The 24,556-nt window shown below is 36.1% G+C and overlaps 1 protein-coding gene across 2 annotated transcripts in view; it reads left to right on the top strand.

Annotated features, from left to right (window-relative positions):
* The window catches only part of pbl (epithelial cell transforming 2 pebble), a 286,114-nt gene that overhangs the window by 8,117 nt on the left and 253,441 nt on the right, over nt 1–24,556 (top strand). For both annotated transcript variants that reach the window (XM_081769346.1, XM_081769347.1), the window contains exons 2-3: nt 8,452–8,528; nt 16,767–16,897. In XM_081769346.1, the coding sequence (XP_081625472.1) occupies nt 8,452–8,528; nt 16,767–16,897 (208 nt within the window). The remainder of the gene's footprint in view (nt 1–8,451; nt 8,529–16,766; nt 16,898–24,556) is intronic.

The following is a 24,556-nucleotide window of genomic DNA, read 5'->3' as shown; positions in this document are numbered from 1 at the left end:
AATTACTCGCGAGAATGCCTAGGTTGTGTGCTGCTGTATTGAGAGCTATTGCTGGATATTTTGACGAATCCCAACTTTGAATGATTTCGTTTCACAATTATAGAACAAATTAATGTATGGATTATGCTTATAACTTATTTGAAGTAAAATATGTTATTTTATATTTTAGAAAATACTTTCCGTGAATAGTGTGCTCACCAACTCGGCGACGCCGAGGACGTTATCCTTCACACGTTTGACGGGCTTAAGGCCATAGGTGCCGGTACTACCAGCAAATATGTAAATATATTAGTAAAACTATTAGTATTATTTCTTACCTTTGGCGTCCCTGGAAGAAGATGCTTTGATCAATTTCATGCATCCGAATGAACCTTGCAGGATATTCCACCGGCCATCTACATTTGGCAATTGTTGAATTCCAGACATTCACATTCTGTGCATTGTTCCCGTACCAACTGCAACGATGCTTGGAAGGAATTACAGTCACCCTGACACTGTTATCCAACATGTGGAGAAACTGTTTAAGCTATGTAAGAAGCAGAACTTGGCTTGGGATTGGGAACCAGTAAGAAACCCTAACATGGATTGGAAACCAACGAGAAACCCAATAGCGGCACAGCATGAGGCGCGGAGAAGAGCGGTGGATGGGAGGGCCTTCGGTGATGGGAATACCAATCTCTGACTGGCTGCTACAGAATTGGTAGTGGCACAGCCACAATGGATCAACGCAGGAATCAAACTACGAATCTTGATGGTATGTTGTCTGGGAGTACACGTTTTTTAAAACTCGAACGTTTCAGCCAAGCTCTGGAAGGCGCTGACAACGGGCGACTTCAAGTTCGCATTTGACCAAGAAGGCACCCAGTCTCTAAAATGATATTTTGGTCTCCAAGGCTCTTTGACATGCTCTTTCCAATGGGATCAACCAAAGCAGGGTGACGAACTGGTATGATGGTAAGCTACCTGATTGAACATAGGTAAGTTTTGGCAATTTTCTGTTTGTGACCAACTTTCATAAGGTCCCACTTACAGATTATACGACTTAAAAACTTCCTACTTGGCACACAGACTATCGTGTTAGAGACCAATAATGGGAAAAACAATCTGTATCAAATAACCCCACAGTTCAAGGGATATCGACTCATCCATGCAGCAGTACTTGGTTTTACGGGTTATTTTTTGGTATTTTCAATCTCACTTTCGGAGAAACGTAAGCCATCTGGGTCAAAACTGCTTTCATTGTTGACATCCTTGCACAAAAACTTCCGAGACTAGTTATTTTCAGCACCAACAAACAAATAGCAACTGGATAACGACCTCCCCAAAATGCCTGTGTGATGCTCCTGCTTCCGTTCTGGTGTTTCGGGTCAACATAAAAGTGCCCTGTTTCTTGGAAACTATAGCAGCAACAGAGCTGACATTTTGCACATGTCTGTTTAAGCCAAGTACCAACCTGTGTTCCAAATCTGAGAGGGTGAGGTGGGAACCATTGGACCACTTGACATGGAATATCCCTGCAGCTATTAATAAGCATTTATCTATGAAATGCGAGCAATATTATATTTTCGAAAAGATTCGTTCGAAGAAAGCTCAGCCCCAGAGGTAAACTACTGTTTGTGGACTTTTCCATGAGAAATGACTTATTTCATAGATTGGAGTTCAGTTGATTTTAGTTTAGCGTTCCTTTCAGCAGCGAGGCTATATGAGACATGGACCTACTGATTAACGTGGAATCCGAACCATATGATTCAATAGATTAGATATAAATCAGTAATGAAATATTTGTTTACGAGATATCAAGATCGCATAAATAGTATTTGAGGAAATTGTTAAAAAAAAAAAAAAAACTACTTTTCTAGATATTTTCGAGACAAGTGATTTGTGCAACATTATAAAGTTATGAATAAAATATAAAAATCATCTCCTGAGTAGTTTTTGAGAAAGACATCCAAAAATAATCTCACTAACAATAAACTACCCCTTGTAGGTTTATTTATGATATACAAAAATAGTTTGAATCGTTTTTCGAGATAATTGGCCGGAAAAATTCACCCCCAAGAATAAACTACCCTTGTGGTCTTTTAAGGTTATTCCATATTGTCAGGTGGTTAATGAAACATTTATTTTTAAGATACGAATAAAATCGACTGAGATTTTAAAGAAAGATGTCCGAGACAAATTCATTCTTTACTAAGCTTCTAAAGACAAATGAATTATACAATATTATCAGGTTATTTAATGAAACATACATTTATAATATTTGAACCAAATTGGCTGAGTATTTTTGAGAAAATCGTCCGAAAAAAATACCAAGAGTAAACTATTTCTTATGGACATTTTCAGGCAAATGAGTTATGTCATATTACAAGGTAATTAATGAAACATTTGTTTATGAAGTATGAAGAAAATCGTTGGAGCAGTTTTCGACAGGGTTCGGAATAACCCAACCCGCCTGGGCCTATATGGGTTTTTTTCGGGTATTTTCGGATTTAATTGGGTTCCTTCGAAATACTTCATTGTCTTTGGGGTAAAAGTGTTAAAATTGTATGTATATTACAAAATTGTCATTGTCACAACTTGCAATAATTTTGAATTCATTGCTGTTTTGAAAAATGGTCACCATTTTGAAATTTTACGTTGGATCGCCGCCAAAATATGTACAGCTAATTTAGAGTGTCTCGTGCTTCTGCTCTGAAAATTTCAACTTAAAAGACCGAAAGTTGTCAGTCAGACAAACGAACAAATATAGGTGAGTCATCCCAGGAGCCTCAGTGACGTTCGCCAAATATGAATACCAAATATATTAATTTAAAACAAAGATATAATTTCCATAATGTTTGGACGTCCATTCCAACACGTTTGTAAATGTACCCACAATTGTGTTTTATTAACTGGTCGACGTTTTCGAACGTTTCTGTCTAACTCATCCCACAATAACTCGATCAGATTAAGGTCCAGGCTTTTCGGTGGCCATCGCATGTTTATCAGTTCTTTTCGTCTTTCTTTCTTTTCTAAGTACGACTTACACAAATGAAATTTGTGTTTGGGATCATTGTCTTGTTGTAAAATACATCGCTGACCGACAAGCCTTTTGCCATTGGGTAGAGCATGTCTCTCCAAGATGCGATGATAATCTTTTTTCATTGTTCTCTCAACTTTCACTAAATCACCAACATTTTCACATGCGATACAACCCATACCATGACAGACCCACCACCATGTTTGACACTTGGATTAATACATTGTGCGAGCATGCGTTCTCCAGGAAGTCGACGACCAAACTTTCTGCGTTCCAAAAATTTCGAATTTACTTTCGTCACTAAAGAGCACTTTATATTATTGTTGTACTGACCAATTCTTGTGTTCTTGAGCCGATTGCAATCGTTTACGTTTGTTTTGTTTACTCAAAAGAAGCAAAGATTGGGAATTAGGGTAATACAGCTAATTTAGAGTGTCTCGTGCTTCTACTCTGGAAATTTCAACTTAAAAGACCGAAAATTGCGCTTTGTAGCGTGGATACTCACTTTTTTTTTTTTTTTTTTTTTAATTGCCATCATTTTGAAATTCTACGTTGGTATGCCGCCAAAATCTGCACAAGAAATTTAGTGTGTCTTGTGCTTTCACTCTGAAAATTTAAACTTAAAACACCGAAAGTTGTTCCGTAGTGTGTGTAGTACAGGCAGACAAACAAACAAGTGTAGATAGTCATCCCAGGAGCCTCAGTAACGTTCGCAAAATATGAATACCAAATATATTAATTTAAAACGAAGATATAATTCATGTTTTATAAAATAAATGTTTCAAACTGTCTTATATCAAATAGGTATCTTCCATTTTCAAGCGTAAAATAAATGTTTTAATTGTTGAAGTTCACTTCCGATACTGTGTGTGTGTGTGTGAGAGAGAGAGAGAGGAGAGATAGTGTGTGTGTGATTGGGAGTGTTTTATACATATTTTATTATTATTATTGTGTTACTAATCATCGTACTATTGTATTCCATGGTCAAGTGGGAGACAAGGCAGGAGCCTTAACTTCGCCATGTAAAATAGGACTAAATAAATAAATAAATTACGGGATTTTTCCGAGCACTTGTTACAAGGCGATTCTTTCCCGAAAATTAATTTAAAACATTTACCAAGGATATGATTCATATTTTATGAAGTAAGTGTTTCAAAATGTCTTATATGAAATTAAATATCTTCCAGCATAAAATAAATAGTTTTATGTATGCACTTCCGATGCCTTGTGCATTCAATTGCGATAATTTCCCGAGCACTTCTTTCACGGTGGGTTTTTACCGAAAATGCAGCTTTATTTACTGTATATCGAAACTTTCACCAGTACGGAAGTTTGAATTCAGCACTTGAAATAGTAAACGTTACGTAGTTTTGAAACTCCGAGCATTAAGTTTCTTAAATTTGACAAGAATGTTTGCGCTACTGCTAGTGTTGATTCTACAGAATGCTTATTTGAGGAGTAGCAACTGAACTAAACTGTTGTTGGAAAACCAAATTTTGCTCAAGAATACTTGTGTTACCTTCAAAGGTAAGAAATAATACTAATAGTTTTACTAATGTATTTATATATTTAGTGGTAGTGCGGCACATATGGCCTTGTCCGTCAAACGTATGAAGGATAACGTCCCTCGGCGTTGCCGAGCACACTTTTCACGAAAAATATTTTCTAAAATATAAAATTGCATATTTTACTTCAAATAGGCTATGTAAGCATAATCCATACATTAATTTGTTCTATTATTATCTCAAGCTGAGCTTAAGTTTTTTTTATTCATTCAGTGCATTCAGAACTTGATAAAGTTTTACATTAAATGTAGTTGTATGTCTTAACGAGAAATCCCAAAGGAAACTCCACAATCTGATAAAAATCACTTTCAATATGATCACCTTAGTTCAATATATATGATCATCTTAGTTCAATATACTAACAAAGAGCTCAAAACCCCAGATGGGTTTTAAAGTTTTTTTTTTTTTTTTTTTTCTCAAGTGGCTCCACGTGGGCGAATCCTGCATACTATTGACAGCCATCAGATGTTAAAGCATCAAGATGTAGTATGCTAAGTTTAAGGGAACAGGCAGCGTCAGTGATCTCCCTGGAACAGGCTAGCCTGGGCCTAATGCGCAGATAATTCAGACAGTGGGAGACGCTTTCGTGAGAAGTCAGTCTGCAGAGCCTCGCGTGAGCTGCAGATTCCTAAGATATTAGTGCACCGCATCCTACATAAACATCTCTTCCGTGCTTACGAAGTCCAGATCGTTCAGTCCCTACAACCAACCATTACAGTGCTTGTTTTAACTTCGCTGTTGCCATGCTGTCTGAGATTGAGGAAGATGTAGACTATCTGAAACGTGTCCTTTTCTCACATGAGGCCACATTTCATTTGAACGGTGTTGTCAACCGACACAATGCTAGGATCTGGGGATCCGAGAATCCCCCCTGTGAGAGACAGCCCTAAGCTGAATATGTGGTGTGGATTTATGCACAATCAAAATATAGGACCTATTTTTCTTCAGTGAAAAGACGGTCACAGCCAATTACCTACAGTATCCTGATATGTTGCAGTTATTTGTTGTGCTACTGATTTAGAACATTCCGAACTTAATTTTGCAAGATGGTGCACCACCTCATTGGGCTTAGACGTCCGTGCTTATTTGGATACATTATTTCCGGGAAGATGGATCAGGCATGCTGGTCCCATAAACTGGCCTCCGCGACCACCGGACATAACGCCATTAAATTTCATCATTTGGGATTATTTCAAGGACTAGTTGCACCCAAAAACCAGTGAACGACATCGCAGCATTGCGGCGCAGATTTACTGAAACATAACATCCATCCCTCACGTAATGTCGACTAACACATGGGTGGAATTGGAATATCGCCTGGATATCCTTCGGGCTTCGAAAGGATCACATGTAGAAATTTATTAATTCTGTACACAAAAACTAGAGTATGTTGCATCAATTTGTCTTTGTGTCATATTTTATTCTTTATAAGTGTTTGTAATCAGGGATAGAATTCTGGGACACTGTGTATATCATGGTCTGTTTACCATAACTGCAACGTTTACGTATACGTGACGGGATAAACCGTCTGAAGTGAATTTTTTAACGTAATTAATACATACCTCAAAACTGGAATTTTTATCATTTTACTTTCATTAAGTGCGTATCCTAAGGACGGGAGTGGGTCAAAATATATGTATAAAACAGTGTTTCTTAGGAGCTTCTTAAGTTAGGAAGATGAAACTTGCTATGTAAATTCCACAGTAAAAATAATTGGATACTTGTCCGAGCATTTTCAAGAATTTCTCTTCTAAGGGGAGGGAGAAACTTTCTGTAATTTTTCCTGTATATTCAAATCGACATTCTCTGGGAAAAATGGCTGAACCGTTTGAAGTTTATAATTTTTCACTTTCATTATAATGTTTATCCTAAAGGAATGAAAGAGGAAGTTCAGATGTATTCCAGAAGTACAGTGTGTAACGAGCCTCTCATGTTCGGAAGATGAAACCTCATATATAACCTCCTTAGTATAAATAAGTGGCCAAGTTCTCCAGTGTTTTAGAAAATGCCACTTATAGAGAAAGAGGGGGGTATATGTTATTCTCAATATATAAAAGTAATAATGACGTTATCAATTTATCATCACGAAAATGGTGAGCCGTTTAGAATGAAGTTTTGAGTATTGTGTGGCACTTGACTCGAGCTGGGTTTTTATCCTGTCAGTTTCACTAAAATGTATATCCTAACGGGGGGGGGGGGGGTTCAGAATTTGTCAAGAATATATTTCACGAGCCCTTCAAGTTAGACAGATGGAACACAGTATATAAAATTTTTATTGAAATTGACACATGTGCCAGGGTTTTCGAAAATTCTGCTTCTAAAGGAGAAACTTTTCTGTAATAATTTAATTTCCTATTTTGTATTCATAAAATCGTGAAAGTGAGGACACGGTTGAACTGTTTAAAAAGAATTTTTAAACATAATTTGGGTTGACCTTGATATTTAGCGTTAGCTCTGCACTTGCATTGAAATGCGTATTGTGAGCGGCAGAGGTAGATTTTTCGCAGTTATTCTGAAATTAATTCCGAATATCACTGTGACTGCCCAGTCTTATATGTTGGGAGAACAATAATGTACTGCTACTGAGTAATTGTCATGTGTGACAAACATCTTGGAAAAAGCATAACATGAATATCAGGATGCCTCTGATTTGGTTTTTATACTAATATCACATAATATAAGAAACCTGGAACTTCCGTAGTTCATCAGTTAAAACAAGAAATAAAATTGTATATTCCGTTTTTTTTAATCAACAATTTTTTGTTTTGTTTTTAAATTGTGATATTTTCAATCCTGCTTTTTATGTGAAATCGCGAACTGTCGGAATTAATTAAGTGATTATTAAATCCTTTTAAGTGGTTAAATTGATACACTTTGAAAGATTCAGTTCCCTTCAAATCTAAAATTACTTCATTCGAAGATATTCTCAAAACAGTATGTGTTATTGGCAAGGATTCCAGCAAGGATCGAAATAATTTGAACTAAAATTTTCAGCAGGATATAAAAATTGATAATACTTCTCTTTTCTCACGTATTTTTTGCTACGCCTCTGTTATTCCTAGCGTCTTCTCTTTGGTTGCCAGTTCAACCCAATTGATTCTTTCACATTCTTCTCCAAACTTACATTACGATTTTCCCTAGCCTTTTGTGATATCACTCTTTCAGCATTATAGAGAGTGACTTTCTACTTCAAACATTTGATGAGTTTTTCTTTCTTAATTTGAGTGCTATTGCGAACTCCAAACAATGAAAATGAAATTTGTCTTACATTGTTCACCAGAGCTCAGATGATATTTTTGACTTGAAACTTACAAAAATTAACAATGAAATATTTAATCCTTTCCTTAATTTGATAGTGTAATCGCAAATTTTAAAATATATTTTAGTTTCAATAGTTTCTGCTTTAACTCACTCAAATGTATGGTTTAAGATCACGGCAGAAACAAAATCCCATTATTGGGTTTCATCCATATAATTAAATAGTGTTCAATACGTTTCAAACGTAGAAATAATTTAGTGTAGAATTTCCCGATAAATAATTACAGTGTGTATACACTTTTATGCTTTAGGGCCGCGGTGACTCAGTGGTAGAGCGTTCACCTCTGGTGCTTGGGGTCCCGGGTTCGAACCCAGCCCCCGCCAAATGAACTTTGTGGTGGACAAACACCGTGTGCGTGAGTTTTCTCGGGGTTCTCATGTTTCCTCCCACTTTCTTCATTCCACGATTTTCATTCATTACTCTTCATCACCGTCTCCTTTAGCCTAACCGGCATAACCGTGGGACGTGAAACTCAAATATTTCATTTCATTTTTTTTTTATATGCTTTAATGTGTTATGAACTCATTTTATATGTTTCCATTTTACAGGAAATTCAGCCAAGCAGATGAGAATATGTATTGTTGGAAATTTGAAAGGTGATAAAGATGTTCACGACGCAGCTGAAGTAAGTAAATGATCATCATGTGTATGTATGACTATATCTGCATAATGCTAAACTCAACTATATTTGACGGATATGTTTTAATTATGTCTGTCTTGAATTCATACCCACTGAATATCCAATTTTAATTTGCGATCTTGAATCATATGCTTAATGGTGAAGCCACTTTAAACTTAAGTTTATTTCTCTTTTGAACACTCAATAAACATTGAAAGTTCATTATTTTTTCAAGCTCTTTTACTTGACAACACGAACATTTGTCTTCACTCATAACAATTGTCACTTTAGCAAGTTAGGCGTTTATTCGCCTTGAAGGTAAGTGAAGAATGGTTTCAGAAATTGTCTTACGTAGGTCTATGAAATAAATGTAAAATAAAAACTTCAAGTTGTATAGAAATTAAATGTCTTACATATGCTCGGAGTTCATGGTGTCATAAATGTATTTTTTTTTTATAAGAAAGAATTAAAAAAAGAATTTGAAAACATATTGTAAGTTTAATTCATTTGTGCACCTCATGGTATTTAATAAAGGTGCAATACATATTGTGTATAAAGTCGTTCTAACATTACGTAATTTTATTATGTACAGAGTATTACAACTGCGTGAACGGTTTCGACTATCTTCAGTGAAAAGTATGTGGAGAATATACAATGAACCGCTTCCAAATCTACCCGTCATTCTTCGTGTGGTATTGTTACTTCCAGGACCACAACGAACAAAATTTTACATTTAAGCGACGGTACTGGTATATGTATAAAGTCCAGATATTTCAGTCTTCGGCACCAGATAACTTTCGTCGTCGTTTTGTTTTTATCCAAGGTATTTTATTGGATCGATAAGGTTGGGAATACCTGCAGTATGTGTGTGTTTCAGATTAGGTTACTTTCCACTTCTCCGGGGATGTGAACATGCATAATGTACAAATTTGGGGTCAGAAAATCCTCTTGTCATGGAACAATATAAAAGAGAGCTTAAAACAAAGTGCCTGGTGCGGATTAAGGCATTAACATTGTTTTCTTTTATCTTTAAGCGTGCAGTTTGTGAAGGTAGCATACCGGGCGTACTTTGGTATGGATATCGGTGACCAAGACAAGTGTTTCGCACCTCACATTGTATGTCAGTCTTGTGTTGAGGGGTGATCTGTGGATGAAAGGTGTCAACAAATGTATGCCGTTCGCCATACCTATAGCTTGGAGACATCAGAGGGATCATAGCATTAACTGCTACTTTCGTCTTGTGAAAGTCAAAGGACACAATACCAAAACTAGAAAGAACATTGTGTATCCCTATCTCCGTCAGCAATTAAACCTGTTCCACATGACGAATATTTACCCATCCCTATTCCTCCTGACAAATGTGAGAGTAGCTCTGACATGGAAGGTGAAGGTCAAACATCATTCGATTGTTTATGTGCTGGTAGGGACCACTGAAAACAGTCACCAGTTTACACAAAGTGAACTCAACCTAGTCAGGAACCTTAATTTAACGAAGGGAAAGGCACAGTTTGTTGGCTCTGCTCTGAACTCAAAAAACTTATGGTATAGGCATCGTGAACAGGATCTCTTGCCCTTCTTTTCAAAGTCAGACTGTCTGGAGTACTGTTCAAACGTAAATGGTTTAATGCATCACTTTGGAATAGAATACAATGCTGATAACTTGAGATTGTTTATAGATTCCAATGAAACAAGTCTAAAAGGAGTTCTTCACAACGGAAACACATTTCCATCTATTTCTGTGGCACATTCGGTAGTAATGAAGGAAACTGCGAGTATGTAGTGTTTGTTAGAGAATGTGAAGTATGGTGAACACAAATGGCTTTCTTTGGTAATTTCAAGGTTATTGGTCTACTGCTTGGGCTACAGATTGGTTACACAAAAATGCCTTGCTTCCTATGTGAATGGGGCAGCAGGACAAAATCCCTTCACTGGGAGCAAAAGCTGTGGCCAAACAGAACTACTTTCGTCCCTGGTGAGAAAAATGTTCTCCATGTACCGTTAGTGGAATCTTGTAGTGTCTTACTTCTTGCTTAGACACCAGGGTGTCTACTGGTCATGAAAGTCATGAAAGTCATGAAAAAGTCATATATTTTGCTTAGTGGTCATGAAAGTCATGAAAAAGTCCTTTATTTACCCAACTGGTCATGAAAATCTGAAATCTCCGAGTATATTTTTATACTTCATACTTTTATACCTCATACTGCATGTACTGAAACAGTTGTATCAGGTCAGTAATTGTGAGAATTTCCCCCACCAGTTAGTGCTGGCTAACTGGTACTTTACTGTCTTCCTAGCTGCTCCCCATTTCATCTTCTAGTCTCTATAATATACTAACAACTTTTTACTGTCCAACTTTCTGATCTGCTATTTCTTTACTTCTAAGAAATGTAAATTGTGTATTTTTGGGCCTTTAGACTTATGCAAATAATATTATTCGTTTGAGTTTGCAGATTTTAAATTTGATGATCTATTTTTTTAAAACGAATTTCTTTTATAATTTGTTTTGTCTTTGGGCAGTTCTCTGAGTGCTTAATTTCAGACAAATTTCTGCTAGATGGATAATTATACTGAGAATTAAAACTTCAAATACAGTATAGAGTAATTCACTGGTAAGAGCAGGCCCGTATTTAGGTAAGTGCTATTCTGTGCTCGAGCACAAGGCCGCAGAATTTTAGATTCTTTCTTTAAGATTCACAATAAGTGATATTTAAGACTAGCAACCCGCATAGTTCCGTGCAAGCACGAGAAAATATGTTCATGTTTTTAATTCGCTCTAATTACAGTAGTTACTAATTAGCTATCTTATCTGAAAAAGTCATCTTCTACCCCCACCCCAAGGGGTGATGATGAACTTGAACATCATGAAAACTGATATCGTTAAACTCAGAGACCTCGAAAACTATGAATTTAACACTAATATCGGTCGTTTTTGATTACTTTTAAAATCTCGCCCCCCTCCCAACCTCACTCCTAGAGAGTGGAGTATGACCTTGAAGTTGAATTGGATTAAAATGTCACTATTTATCTCAGCGACCCCTAAAATTACGAATACTTTGGAAAGAGCTTAAAAGTATATGAAAGTATCCAGACTCTATGTAAACTAATATAATTTTTTTACATATAAAGCTTTATGAAATGTTTTTTACTAAACTCACTATGATCTTTAATTATGTGATAAGTTCAAAATAAACAATGTCAAAAATACTGTCTGTTTCTTTTTTTTTTAATTCCATATTTTACTATTACAATGATAAGAGTAAATATTTAAGAAATTCAAATGGCATAACGATTGATTAAGAATTAATAGTGTGCATTTTCTCGAGACAGTAAATTAAACCCTACTTGAATAAATTACATCCCAGTATTGAAAGAAAGTGCCCCCTGTGGATGAGTGGTTAAGCTCGTTGCCTTGTAATCAAGGGGTCTCGCGTTCGATTCCCGTTGGGGACAGAAGTGGTTCGGATCCCACGATAAGCTGTAGGTCCCGTCCTTAGTACGTCATCATCACCCCTTTTAAGGCAATGGCTAACTATCATGGGTTCATCATATCCAGGAACCATCGGATCAAACACCTGCCTATAGTTTTTCTTTTACTTTCAGATTGGAGTTTAATAATGCCTGGAAAGTGCAAATTTAGTGAGGCGTGGTTCAATGCTGACCCATTATGGAAATTGTGGCTACGACCAGTGACAGACGACAAATACAAAGCATCTTGTTCGGCCTGCAGTTCAACGTTTGATGTTAGTTGTAGTGGCATTGCTTCAGTTAAATTGCATGCTAAGGGCAAAAAGCACTGTGAACTTGCTTCTTCTTTGGTGACAGGCAAGCAGAGATTATTACCTTGTAAGGACCCTGCTGAAGCTGCAACCAGCAGCTCTGTTTCATTACCAGGAAGAGAATCACGTGATGTAGAACTGAGTACTGCATCTGCTGGTTGTGCAACTTCTATGCATAACTCAAGCATCAAGCAATTCATGATTGGTGATGAAGTAACAAAAGCTGAAATTTTGTGGGCATTATTCAAAGTTTCTAGTCATTCATCAGATCGCAGTGTAGCCGCTGCATCGGACTTGTTTTCTGTTATGTTTAGTGATAGCGCCATAGCTCAGAAATTCCATATGCAAAAAGATAAGCTAGCATACATGGTAACCTATGGTTTAGGTCCCTACTTCCAGAATTTGGTTGTTCGTGAAGTTAAAACTTCTTTATGGTACGCCGTATCATTTGATGAGAGTCTAAATAAAGTGGCTCAGCGAGGACAAATGGATATTGTTCTTCGGTATTGGAACAGTGACGCAAATTCTGTATCAACAAGCTATTTGACGTCTGCCTTTCTTGGACACTCAACGGCTGTGGATTTAAGTGAAGCATTTAGAATAGCTTTGGGGAATTTTGGACTTTCTCTCAACAACATAATCCAAATTTCTATGGATGGCCCAAATGTCAACCACCGATTTTTGACAGATATGAAGAACATGTTGAAGGATGAATTATCTCCAGACAATCCTGAAATGCTTGACACAGGGACTTGTACATTGCACACTGTACATGGTTTAATAAAACTGCTCATGAAAAAACTGGGTGGGAAATGCACACATTTTGTCGCTCAGCTTATTATCTCTTTAAGGACTTTCCCAGCAGAAGAGCTGATTTTATTCATTATTCTGGATCAACAAAGTTCCCGAAGAAATTCTGCGTAATCAGATGGACACAAAACTCTGATGTTTTCCAGCGAGCCATTGAAGTTCTTGGTGCATTAAAAAAGTATGTAGAAAGCGTAGAAAAAAAAATCCACCTGCATCAAAGAACTTTGAAAAGGTGAAAGAGTTCCTGAAAGATAAACTCCTTAGTGCGAAGCTAAATTTTTTACTGTCTGTGTCCGTTATGCTGGAACCATTTCTGACACTGTTTCAATCTAATGACTGTCTGCTACCATTCATGTACCAGGAACTCTTTTCCCTGTTGCGAAAGGTGGCTGATCGTTTTGTGAGGGAAAATATGATGGCAGAAATGACAAGTCCTCCAAAGTTAATGAAACTAGACATCTCCAAAGAAAGTAATTTGAAGTTGGCCCGTGATATTGATATTGGATTTGGAGCAAAAAATGCATGCAAAAATTTGAAAGAAGCTGATGTACTACAGTTCAGGAATGACTGCAGAACGTTTTTAGTTACTATGTTTACAAAGTTGAGTGTTAAATGTCCCCTCAAGATGAAGCTTGTTAGAGGCGCAACTTGCTTGGATCCTGAAGTGATGTTGAATGAGAACCTCCGTTCTTCACGTGTGAATTCAGCCCTGGAAGAATTTGTGGATAAGAAGTACATGGCTCCTGAAGTTGCTGATCTGGTAAAAAGCAACTACATTTGCTTCTGTGAAAAAAGCAAGGTGAAAGAAACTTTAAAAGCTTTCTCCAGGAAAGATTATAAACTTGACCAGTACTTAATGAAGCTGATCAGCGAAACCAGCCTTGTTGAACCAGCTACATTGAAATTCTTCAAGCAACTTCTGATCTTATTTCATGGTAATGCTGCAGTAGAAAGGTGCTTCTCTGTCAACAAGGAATGCCTTGTAGAGAATCTGGCAGAAGACTCTCTCATTGCTCAGCGGTCAGTGTATGGTGGAATCCAAGCAGCAGGTGGTGTGAAGGCCGTTGCAATCACAAAGCCTTTGATACTATCTGTGCGAAATGCATCGTCACGAAGACGAGAAGTCCTCAAAAGGCAAAAAGACACCTACGAAGAACAAGAGAAAGCAAAACGCACCATGTTAAAAGACTTAAAATGTTTGGAACTGAAACGTAAAGCTCTCAGTGACTCAGTAACTTCAGAACTTGATGGAATTGATGTTCAAATTAACTCATTAAAAAAGAAGTTGAACTTGTGATATTCAATCAAGATGTCCATTTTTGTGTTCACTTTTTTTTAAGTTTTGATGTGATACTAGTATGCAGACTGTGCGAAAAAAATATTTGTAAAAGTACCCTTGAAAAAAGAGAAGAAAGAAGGCATCAGACCCCATCCAGGATGAAGGTTCCATTATGAACAAATTCAGTAGGTCTTATCAGTATGTTTATGTACGCTAATTTCAAATATGACACGATGGAAAAGAATTGTATATTTACGTAATCAGTCTTTTCTTGTAAACGAAAATTATAAATTTAGAATTCAGAGTACATAAAATGCAGATAAAAAACCTAGCTGAATGTAACGGGACTGTTCACAAGATTTTTTTTAAATCTATAGAACCTGGTAAGCCTTAAACCCATACTTGAACCGCAATTAAAAATTTGTTTACTGCCTTTTAAATTGCTCTTGCATTTTAAAATTAGTTGTCAGCTAATCGACATTATGTACATTAGACAAATAAGAACATAATGTGATCTTCATCTTAACCGATGCACCACTGATGGTAGGGGTTTATTATTACTAATGGTAAATTTTTATCGCCATGGTCATGAAAATTTGAACAAAAAGGTCATGAAAAGTCATGAATTTACTTTCTGGTATTCCAGTAGACACCCTGGACACATAAAGTTGGGGATTTTGAAACAATTCGTGAAGGCTTTGGACAAGAATCGCACGTGCTTCAAATACGTTGGTGACAAGTTTCCCAAATTAGCAGAGGAAAAACTGAATGAAGGAGTATTTGCAGAGCCTCAGATACGGTGGATCCAGATTTTGAGAATACGATGGGTGAATTTGAACTGCTTGCGTAGACAAGTTTTAAAAATGTAGTTATTAACTTCTTGGGTAATAACAAGGCTGAGAACTACGAAGAGGTAGTCAGTGATATGTTACTACAGTTCCGACGATTTAATGTAACATGAGTGTGCTGCTAAGCAAATGATTGCTTGTTTCTTCAGTTATACCCGACATGGCAACCATAGTTTTAGAAGATCGAAGGACTGTAAATGCTGAGTGGTATACAAAATTTGCTTGTCAGAGATCATCAATGAATCATGTAAAACAAACGCAAATCGTCGCATCAATCTTCACCACAACCACGCCAGTCCCTATTCACCACACCAAACTGTTGATTTTTAATGCTAATGCTAATTTTGAGTTTAACGTCCTTTTAATCAGCGAGGCTATATCAGACCGGACCTAATGATTAACGTGGAATCCGAACTACATGAGCTCCTGCCGGGAATCGAACCCGGGTTTCCTGCGCCAAAGGCGCATACGCTAACTACTTAGCCACGAAGGAGCTCACTGTTGATTTTTGTTGTTGTCCAGTAAAGCTGCTGAATTAATGAATCATTGTCCGTACTCATCTGATTTAATGAATATATATATTTTCCACACATGCAAAATAAAATGCATGGTGAGCGATTTGTGTTGTCTGAAGCGGCTGTTGGCGCATTCCGAACAGCGGTTTCTGAGATATTTCCTCAAACTGCTGTGAAAAGTAAACGAATAAGCTTAAACAATCAAAGATAATTTAAACATAGAAATCTGTATTCTTCCGAATTTTATAATAGCGGAATACAAGCGCCACTGATAGTAATAGTTTGCAGGAACTTTTCCATCAGTTCTCGCACTACACATGTGGTTTTAGTACTCAAAATCATTTTCACCTGATTTGACTAAGATCTTTTAGGATCTTTTTAGGATAAATTTACAACACTGCAAGAAGTAATTACTTTCTTTTAGTTAATATATGAACAAATCAATAGTTCGAAATCCGGAAATGCTGAATGAGTGGCATATGAACTTCCGATCTCTCTCAGGAGCAGTTTACTAATATATGTCCTGTATGTTTCTTATATATGACACAATTACTTTTATCGGAAATGTTTAGGAATAGCCTCGAATCTTGATTTAACTAATTTCTTGGCATTATTAATAAACGTAGCAGAACCGCTACTGATGCCAAAATTTTACTACCCATAACAAAGTTTAGCATCTTAAGATGCTCGAAAGGTCATTGGCGCAGAAACCAAAGTCCGCCATTGGATTGTGTGAAGTCCGTTTAGACGGAACTATTACTATCTTCTTTTTAGGATATATACTTATTGTTCTCCCATCTTCTTGTTGTTGAAGGTGTTCCACTCAGGTTTATCAAGAGAACTACAGACCTCGCAAGTATTTTTCGTGCTAGCGATGTGTTCTGCCATCTTGGGCCATTTGAAATTATATAACTAATATTTTATGAAGTTTTGTCTTGTGAATATTCTTTTCCATTTTTCCATTACATCATTTCTGACTACTAAGGAATAATATACGTCTTGCATTATCTTTTCAGTCATTTGGAGTGCCTGTTGTGTATTCCAAGGATGGTTTAGACGTTTTACAAGATGGCGAATTCGACACAGTGTTTGTTCTGGAAGATTTCACAGGTCCTATTTTCGATGAATTGCATAATCTTAAATGCAGGTAGGTAAGAGTGGTAATCACTAAATGTCAGTATATTTTTTCCCTTCATTTTCTTTAATTAAAACAATGGAAACACTAAATGGTAAATTTGTTGACTGTTAAATTGCAAGAGAGATGTTTTAAAATTAATCTTAGTTTGGGATACTGAGATTCATCGTTCAGCGTAGAGAGAAGAGTGAAGAGAGATAAAGAAAAGAAAATGGAGAGAGAGAGAAAGAACTAGAGAAAGTATTCGGTTGAATGTTAGCTGTAAGTTATATTGATCATAAAACGAGTAATTAGGTCAATGTTGAAGAGTTTCAAGAATGGACGAAGGTGGAGAGGATTGTGGCTTAAAAAGAGCATCCATTGAAAATACTAAATGAAGGCCAAGTAAAGCAAAATTGATTGAAGCCAACTCATTATTAAATAATAATACGAGTAATTCTTCCAAAGGCATCTATTAGAATTTATTTCTCTCAGGGTGCCTACTGATACTGGAAATACTTGAATTATACTGAAATTTAATTTTGATACTGGAAATAATGAAATTTTGACCTACATACTGGTAAAATCATGAAACTGATAATTTGTCAGCAATACTTTTTTTTTTGTAACTATTTTAATAGTCTTGGAAACAGTTTTGTATCCATTGAGATTTTTTTTTTTTTTTTTTTTTTTTTTTTTTTTTTTTTTTTTTTAAAGGAAGAGCTGTATACATTTTGTAATTAGACATTTAAAGCAATGGGTGGTGTGGAGGGCTGTAAGGGAGTTGGGAAGCCCCCTAAAAATGTTAAAAACATTGTATTTCAAAACTTCAAGGCTAACTAAATTAAAAATAAAATATTCTTTTGATCGTAAAACATGGGTCTTTAATAAAGTATATAGAACGATTTATATTGTGCTTTTGTATAAATAAATATTCCTATATACCGTAGCTGAATATTCTTGCTTGGAATCTTCTATATACTACTTAATTTTAGCTTTTAAGGAGTTTGGTTTACCAAAAATCCAAACCGCTTCTCGGCTTACATCCTAGAGAAATTGTCTTCCATTTGGACTTGGAACAGCAGAATGGAAGTTCCACACACTCAGCACCAATAGTATATTCGGTTATTCGGAAATGGGGACTGTTCCATTTCAGTATAAAGTTGGATGGTCCCATCAGTAAATTTCTTAAATCGGGAAACTTCGGCCTTAGCCACCGGGAAAATCCTGTTACGTTAAATGCAAAGAAATCCCGTTCTTGCATTGCATGCAAAATTTTACTGTCACCGTATCATAATCAGTACGCTAAAACTGAGGTATTAAATTACAGATATAGTATGTAGATATCATTCAATAAAATTAAAACTGAAAGTCCAGTCCAAATTAATGTTGGAAGCTATAGGCAGTTGATAAATTTTGCCAATTTCTACCAAAATATTTAAGCAACCTTGGCTTCTTTATAAAACAACAGGCATTCAGGCAAGGAGAAATATACAACTTGGTTTCGTTTCGTATGTTTAGGCTTAACTTCATTATGTAATACCGAACTTATCAAGAACACTTTCGCTTAAAGTGACATCCGAACCGCTATTTGGTTTACATTTGAAAGAAAAGTCGTAGTTAGATCGAGAACTGAACATGGGACGAGTTGATTAAAAGGTGAAAAGGAGGTAAAACTAATGCAGATGGTTTCATATGTGGAAATGTCACCATGAAGTTCACACGATTTAAAGCTCTTTTCGTTTTTTATGGTCTAAACCAGTTAAAAAAAAAAAAAAAAAAAAAAAAAAAAAAAAAAAAAAAAAAAAAAAAAAAACAGCTGGTTTAAACCAGCCAACCCTGCCTCTGTATAAATATATAGATATATAGTCAAGAGACAAAACCTTGAGGACAAACTACGTAGGAATCGAGTTTGTTGATAGAGATATTCAAACTGCAAGTGGTAGAAATGCACAACTTCCGGGTCCAATATTGATCTACTTAGAGTAAAAACGATGAATGATACTGAGAAGCGGTTGTTCGGAATCAATTTGGCAGTCTAAAAATACGTACAATCTTCTCTCTCAACCCTATATTCAAACCGAAAGTAACAGAAAATGAACCATTTTCAGTTCTAACGTTGACCGCTATAGGGTAAAAATAATAATGGATAGTGGGAACCAGTTTTTTGCAATCAAATAAATATCGCAAGAATATATTCCATCTCCACTTTAATCTCTACTAACACAGGAAATAGACATTCAATACCATTTCCAATTTCAATATTGAGAATATGCAGGGATGATATGTTTAAAACAAAATGTTTAAAACATGTTTAAAACGAGGGCTGTTGTTTTATTCAGTTTGTTTTAAACGTTTTAAACAAATTGTTTTAAACGTATTTTTTTTTTTTTTTCGATGCTGGTTGGACATGTTTAAAACAACTAAAATATCAGATTGAAGAAGCTAATTTAATTTTCTAACAAACAACCCATCCTCCGCAGGATTTGTGCATGGAGTAAATTACAAGCAGAGTTATATTCTTATAATAACAGCAATTACTGAACGAAATTCTGCACATCAGTGTGCGTATAACTAAACCAACAGAAATTCAAGTGAAGTGTTTGAACATTTCTTAATTTCCAAGAATAACGGAGGTTAAACACACTATACACTATTCTAAGATCCAAATTCACAAATTCAAAATTTGGGTATTTTTTGATCACTATCATTTCCATAATAATGACAGTTCTCACGTCATAAGCTAGAAGAAATGCTCTGACAAATACAATACAACTCATTGAAAAGAGCAGTGACTAGCCTACAAGGAGCAAATGACATTTTAACTAAACAGTTTTCAAGATACATCTCTATCTGCAACATGGGTAGCTAATAATGATTAGTGTCTACGGCATAACAACCGAATTAACTCTAGACACCCGCCAGTGATTTTAACAGAATGGTAGACTCTCACTTTCTAGGCTCTGGTGACCCCCCCTAATTATCACAGAGTCATGAGTTATACACCATTGGAAAGCTTATAGACCACAAATTCCAACGAGGTAACATTCGTGAAATTCCCGCCGTATTCGTAGAAAAAGAACAGACATAAAAAATCATTAAAAGTATAAAAATATTGACTTTGCGGGACCCTGGCAACCCTGAATTCGTTTTATGTAGGAAATATTTTTTTAAAAAAATATGCACAGAAAAACATTCATTGAATTAGACATTCTCTCCCCTCCCCCACTATAGTATCATGTCCATTTGCAAATCATTTTTGCTGCACACATCATGTATACGAACAAGAATTATGCTTCTAGACCACTTCAGTGAAATATATCTTGTGTTATATGGGACCGTCCCGAAAATAAATGTAAATTAACCAAATTTGACCCCCTCTTCCTCTATAAACAAGTACACATACAGGTTACTATCATGTAGGGGATTACTTCATTGCTTCACATATCAATTTTTATGGATGCACCACAAAGGGGGGAGGAATACCCGCCAAAACCTGATGAAAAAAAAAAAAAAAAACTTCATCCTCCCTCTCTCGGCTGTACATACGTATCCCCTATATACATAAAATGCAACTGACGGAAAGCTTTATCCCTCAAAAATACTTTGGTACCAAATCATCTTTCTAGCTTAATTAAGGACTGAGCTATTGATGTATGTTGTAAAAATAAATGTAATTTACGTCAAAAAACTGAAACTCCAAAAATTGGCTAACTTTGCCCCCTCCCTGCTCCCCCATATAAGCAAGAAGTACAAATACACAATATTACCATGTAGTAACCTACTTCATTGCTTCACGTAACAATTTTTATGAATCTATCCCCCAAGAGGGGAAATAGCCCCCCAAAAATTGTTGAAAAAAAAAAAAAAAAACACGATAGTTACCCTCCTCCCACATACATAAAATGAACACCAGCAAAGCTGCGTCTTTCAGGAATAAATTGGTACCAGAACCTCTTCCAGCCTTAATTTGAGGTTTAAGACTGAGCCACTGAGGTTTAAAGCCCTGACACAGCAGTTGCGTCAATGGGCGTTTAAAGATGTAAGAATGCAGACGACCAGTAGAACGTAACACAAAGAAACTAAACTACATATTCTATGAACGGAGATCGGGAAAATCCCGAGTTCTTTCTCCGGAATTGAACATTTGGGCGGATCGAGATTAGGAAAGTTCCCGAAATTTGATCTAGCGGTTGAATATAGATGGCAAGCAGTACCTAAGAGTGTAAAAATGTAATATATATATATATATGCCTATTTAGATTATTGTTTTAAACAAAATAAACATTTTAAACAAAAAAAAAAGTTTTAAACATAAAAAACGTTTTTTTGTTATTTTTTTAAACTTTTTTTTTCAACCCTGAGAATATGTCATACAAAGCAAACTCCTTCCTGGTGTACAGTAGGGCGGGGCAAAAAAATTAATTGATGCAAATTTAATGAAGATCGCTGCTCTTGCATGTGCTAAGCACACTTTCAGTATGATTTCTAAAAAAAATCACACTTCTACTGGTCGCAACTGGAATTTGATTCAGCAATTTTATTATTTTGTAATTTTCCAATTTCTCGCTAGATGGCACCACAAATGTCAGTGTATTTTTGTAAAACAAAAGGTTTTGCGTGTAGTTGCAGAATTTCTTTACCACATATTTTAATTATAGTTTATACATATTTTCATTTTTCTCTTGTTTTGCTTAAAATAAATGTTTGTTCGATGCAATTAACGCAGTTTTATCCTAAAACTTGCAGCAAGTTTTTACCAAATCTTGCATTTTTATATGTACGCCGTTATTTTTTATGAGATGAAAATTTCATTTTGTGGAGGATCAGTCTCTGGTTGAAATCACCGTGTTTCTCGTCTAAGACCACAGGGGAACACAAGAAAATCTATATTTTTGAAGGAACTTACACTGTGAAGGATCGTAAGATCGACATCACCGTGTTTTTCTCTTATTGAGAGCACGGGGGAGTCACAGCTAGCTTTATACATTCGACTTGAGGACACCCGCCTCATTAATAAACGGGTTCTCACTTTTAGTGGGAGCAGAACAATTTAATAATCATCTATACTTTCGATTTGAGGACACCCGCCTCATTAATAAACGGGTTCTCAGTTTTAGTGGGAGCAGAACAATTTAATAAATGAAGCAAGTGGTGTGGCCTTGGAAGTTGAATCACCTTATGCAAACATATCCGACTCTGAAGACACAAATTCCGAACAACGGCCTGCACAAAATAGGCATCAGTACCCAAACTTAAGCCAAATGATGGAAAGAACTGGCGTTAGTAACCGAGATGCTTGCAAATCAATTAATGCATGCCTGAAAGACCTGAAACTGGATAAACCGGAAAATATACTAGAACCAACAAAGTTGCGGAGACAGCGAATTTATTGGAGAGACAAGGGAGCAGAATCTCGTTCGTTTGACTTGCGCAGGCTAATTTGTGTTGGTTTTGATGGGCGCATAGATGAAACCAGACTATTTGGACCAGATGGAGGACAACTAACAAAGAAGGAGGATCACTACGTTATTATTGCATATCCTAGTGAGCAATACGTGGATCATATTGTTCCGCAAAGTGGCAAAGCAGAAGATATTTCAAATGAAATACTCTCTGTTATACGTGACACGGATTCGACAGCTACTTTGCGTGCTGTAGTATGTGATGGAATAAATACAAACACCGGCGAACATTCTGGAATTATACGTCGACTGGAAACAGCTTTTTTATCGACCTTTACAGTGGCTCATTTGTATATTGCATCTGAATGAGCTTCCACTAAGAGAAATTTTTATAAATATTGATGGCAAAACAACTGGTCCAAAGGGATTTTCGGGACATATCGGAAAGATGCTAAGTTTTGATCCACGGGATGTTCCAATAGTTGATTTCAAGCCCGTCACTGGAAATGTCAAGGAATTTTGTGTGAATATCAAAAGATTTTGGCGCTGATCAAAAGTATTTGCTGAAGGCTTGCATCGCAGTACTAAAGAGAAAGGACAACGCTGATGCCGCTGTTATAAAATTTTTGCAAACTGCTCCAAGTACCCTTAATCACGCCAGGTGGTTGACGCTCGCCAATCGAACCCTTCGTTTGTTCATGAGCACAAGAAATCCATCCAAAAACCTATTGCAGCTTGTAACCTACATCGTTAGAGTGTATGCTCCAAGTTGGTTCGAGATAAAAACCCATTCCAACTGCACTGATGGATCACGTAACTTCTAAGTTAGAAATTTACCCGATAGTGAGATGAAGGAAGCTGTAATAGGATCTCTAAAGTTAAATTGTTATTTTGCCCACAGTGAAAATATTCTTCTTGCAGCTCTTGCAGATCCAGACATTGAAGTAAGAAAAGATGCAGTAAACAAGATTGTTGTTGCAAGAACGACCAATCAAGCTGGAGTGAGAAAATTTTGTAAATCAAATATTATGATTCATCTCGAAGCAGAAAACTACTACAAGATGATTGATTGGGATGCTTCCGTCACAACGCCATCCCCACTTGTAAACTCAGTGTCAGATGAAGAATTGCTGGCAAAGATTGAAATAGGACCACTGGAATTGACAGGAATTCAATGTCATTCACAAGCAGTTGAACGAGTCGTAAAAGAAGTTTCCAGGGTTTCCACAAAACTTTTTGGTCATAAAGCCAGACATGGAATGATTGCTTCATCCGTGAAATCAAGAAGGAAATTTGGATACTAAGCATGCGTTTCTGAAAGCAGATAATTAAGTAATACTTCTTTAAAAAAAAAATTAATGCATGTTTTAGAACAATAAACCTACTGAACAGAAAAAAAAAACTACTTTTTATCATATGCCAATAATAGCTTTATTGTTAACTCAAAGTTGGGACCCTTAAATCAAAAGATAAAAATCTGAAATTTTACGTACGAAATTATTTTTACCTGTATCAACTTTTAGAACTAGAGAGAAAAGCTTCTGTTTACATTTCTTGAAGTTCGCCCCGCCCTAATGTGCACAGCTCGTATGTCCTCTACAGCATCTTCTGTTCCAGGTTTCTTGCAAACATAAGTTGCAGGCGTATCCTTGGTCTCTATGTTCTGTAGCAAGTTGAACAGCTCGCGTCGTGTCACTCCAGAGATGGCAGCACAATTCATTTGCATTTATTTAGAAGAAGACTTGCATTAAATTGCAAAGGCTTTGAACAATAATTTAAAACGATAAACTTTGTGAAAAAGATCTCTTTAAGTAATTTATAAAGTACATCTTTTTAAAAATATTTGTCTTTGTTATAAACGTGAAATCACAAATAACCGTAAATCAAAGGTTTGAAATCTAAAGTTATAGGTTGGAGATCAGTCGCTTTTAATTGCTATTGTAGCATTTTAATAGATAGATATTTGTTCGTATTAATTGGGAGGACTGTGACTGAACTTCGTGATTACATTATAAACCTACTACTAAATTTGTGAGATTATGGTTTAACGTTAGGAGGAAGGATCAAATGAAAACCTTAAAATTGAATACATTTTAGAATGTAACAATGAAAAGGAAATCTTACCTCTTATTTTTCATCGTAGTCCCCTTGACGTTGAATGCAAGTATTCCACCACTTCGGAAGTGCATGGATAACATGTTGGAAGAATTCTTTTGGTCGAGATTGTAGCCACTCGTACACCGCATTTTTCACCTCTTCATCACTATTGAAAAACTTCCCTCCCATC

The sequence above is a fragment of the Thermobia domestica genome, chromosome 8, assembly GCF_964235325.1.
Source record: "Thermobia domestica chromosome 8, izTheDome1.hap1.1, whole genome shotgun sequence".
Lineage (NCBI taxonomy): Eukaryota > Metazoa > Arthropoda > Insecta > Zygentoma > Lepismatidae > Thermobia > Thermobia domestica.
This window is presented reverse-complemented; position numbering and strand designations above follow the sequence as displayed.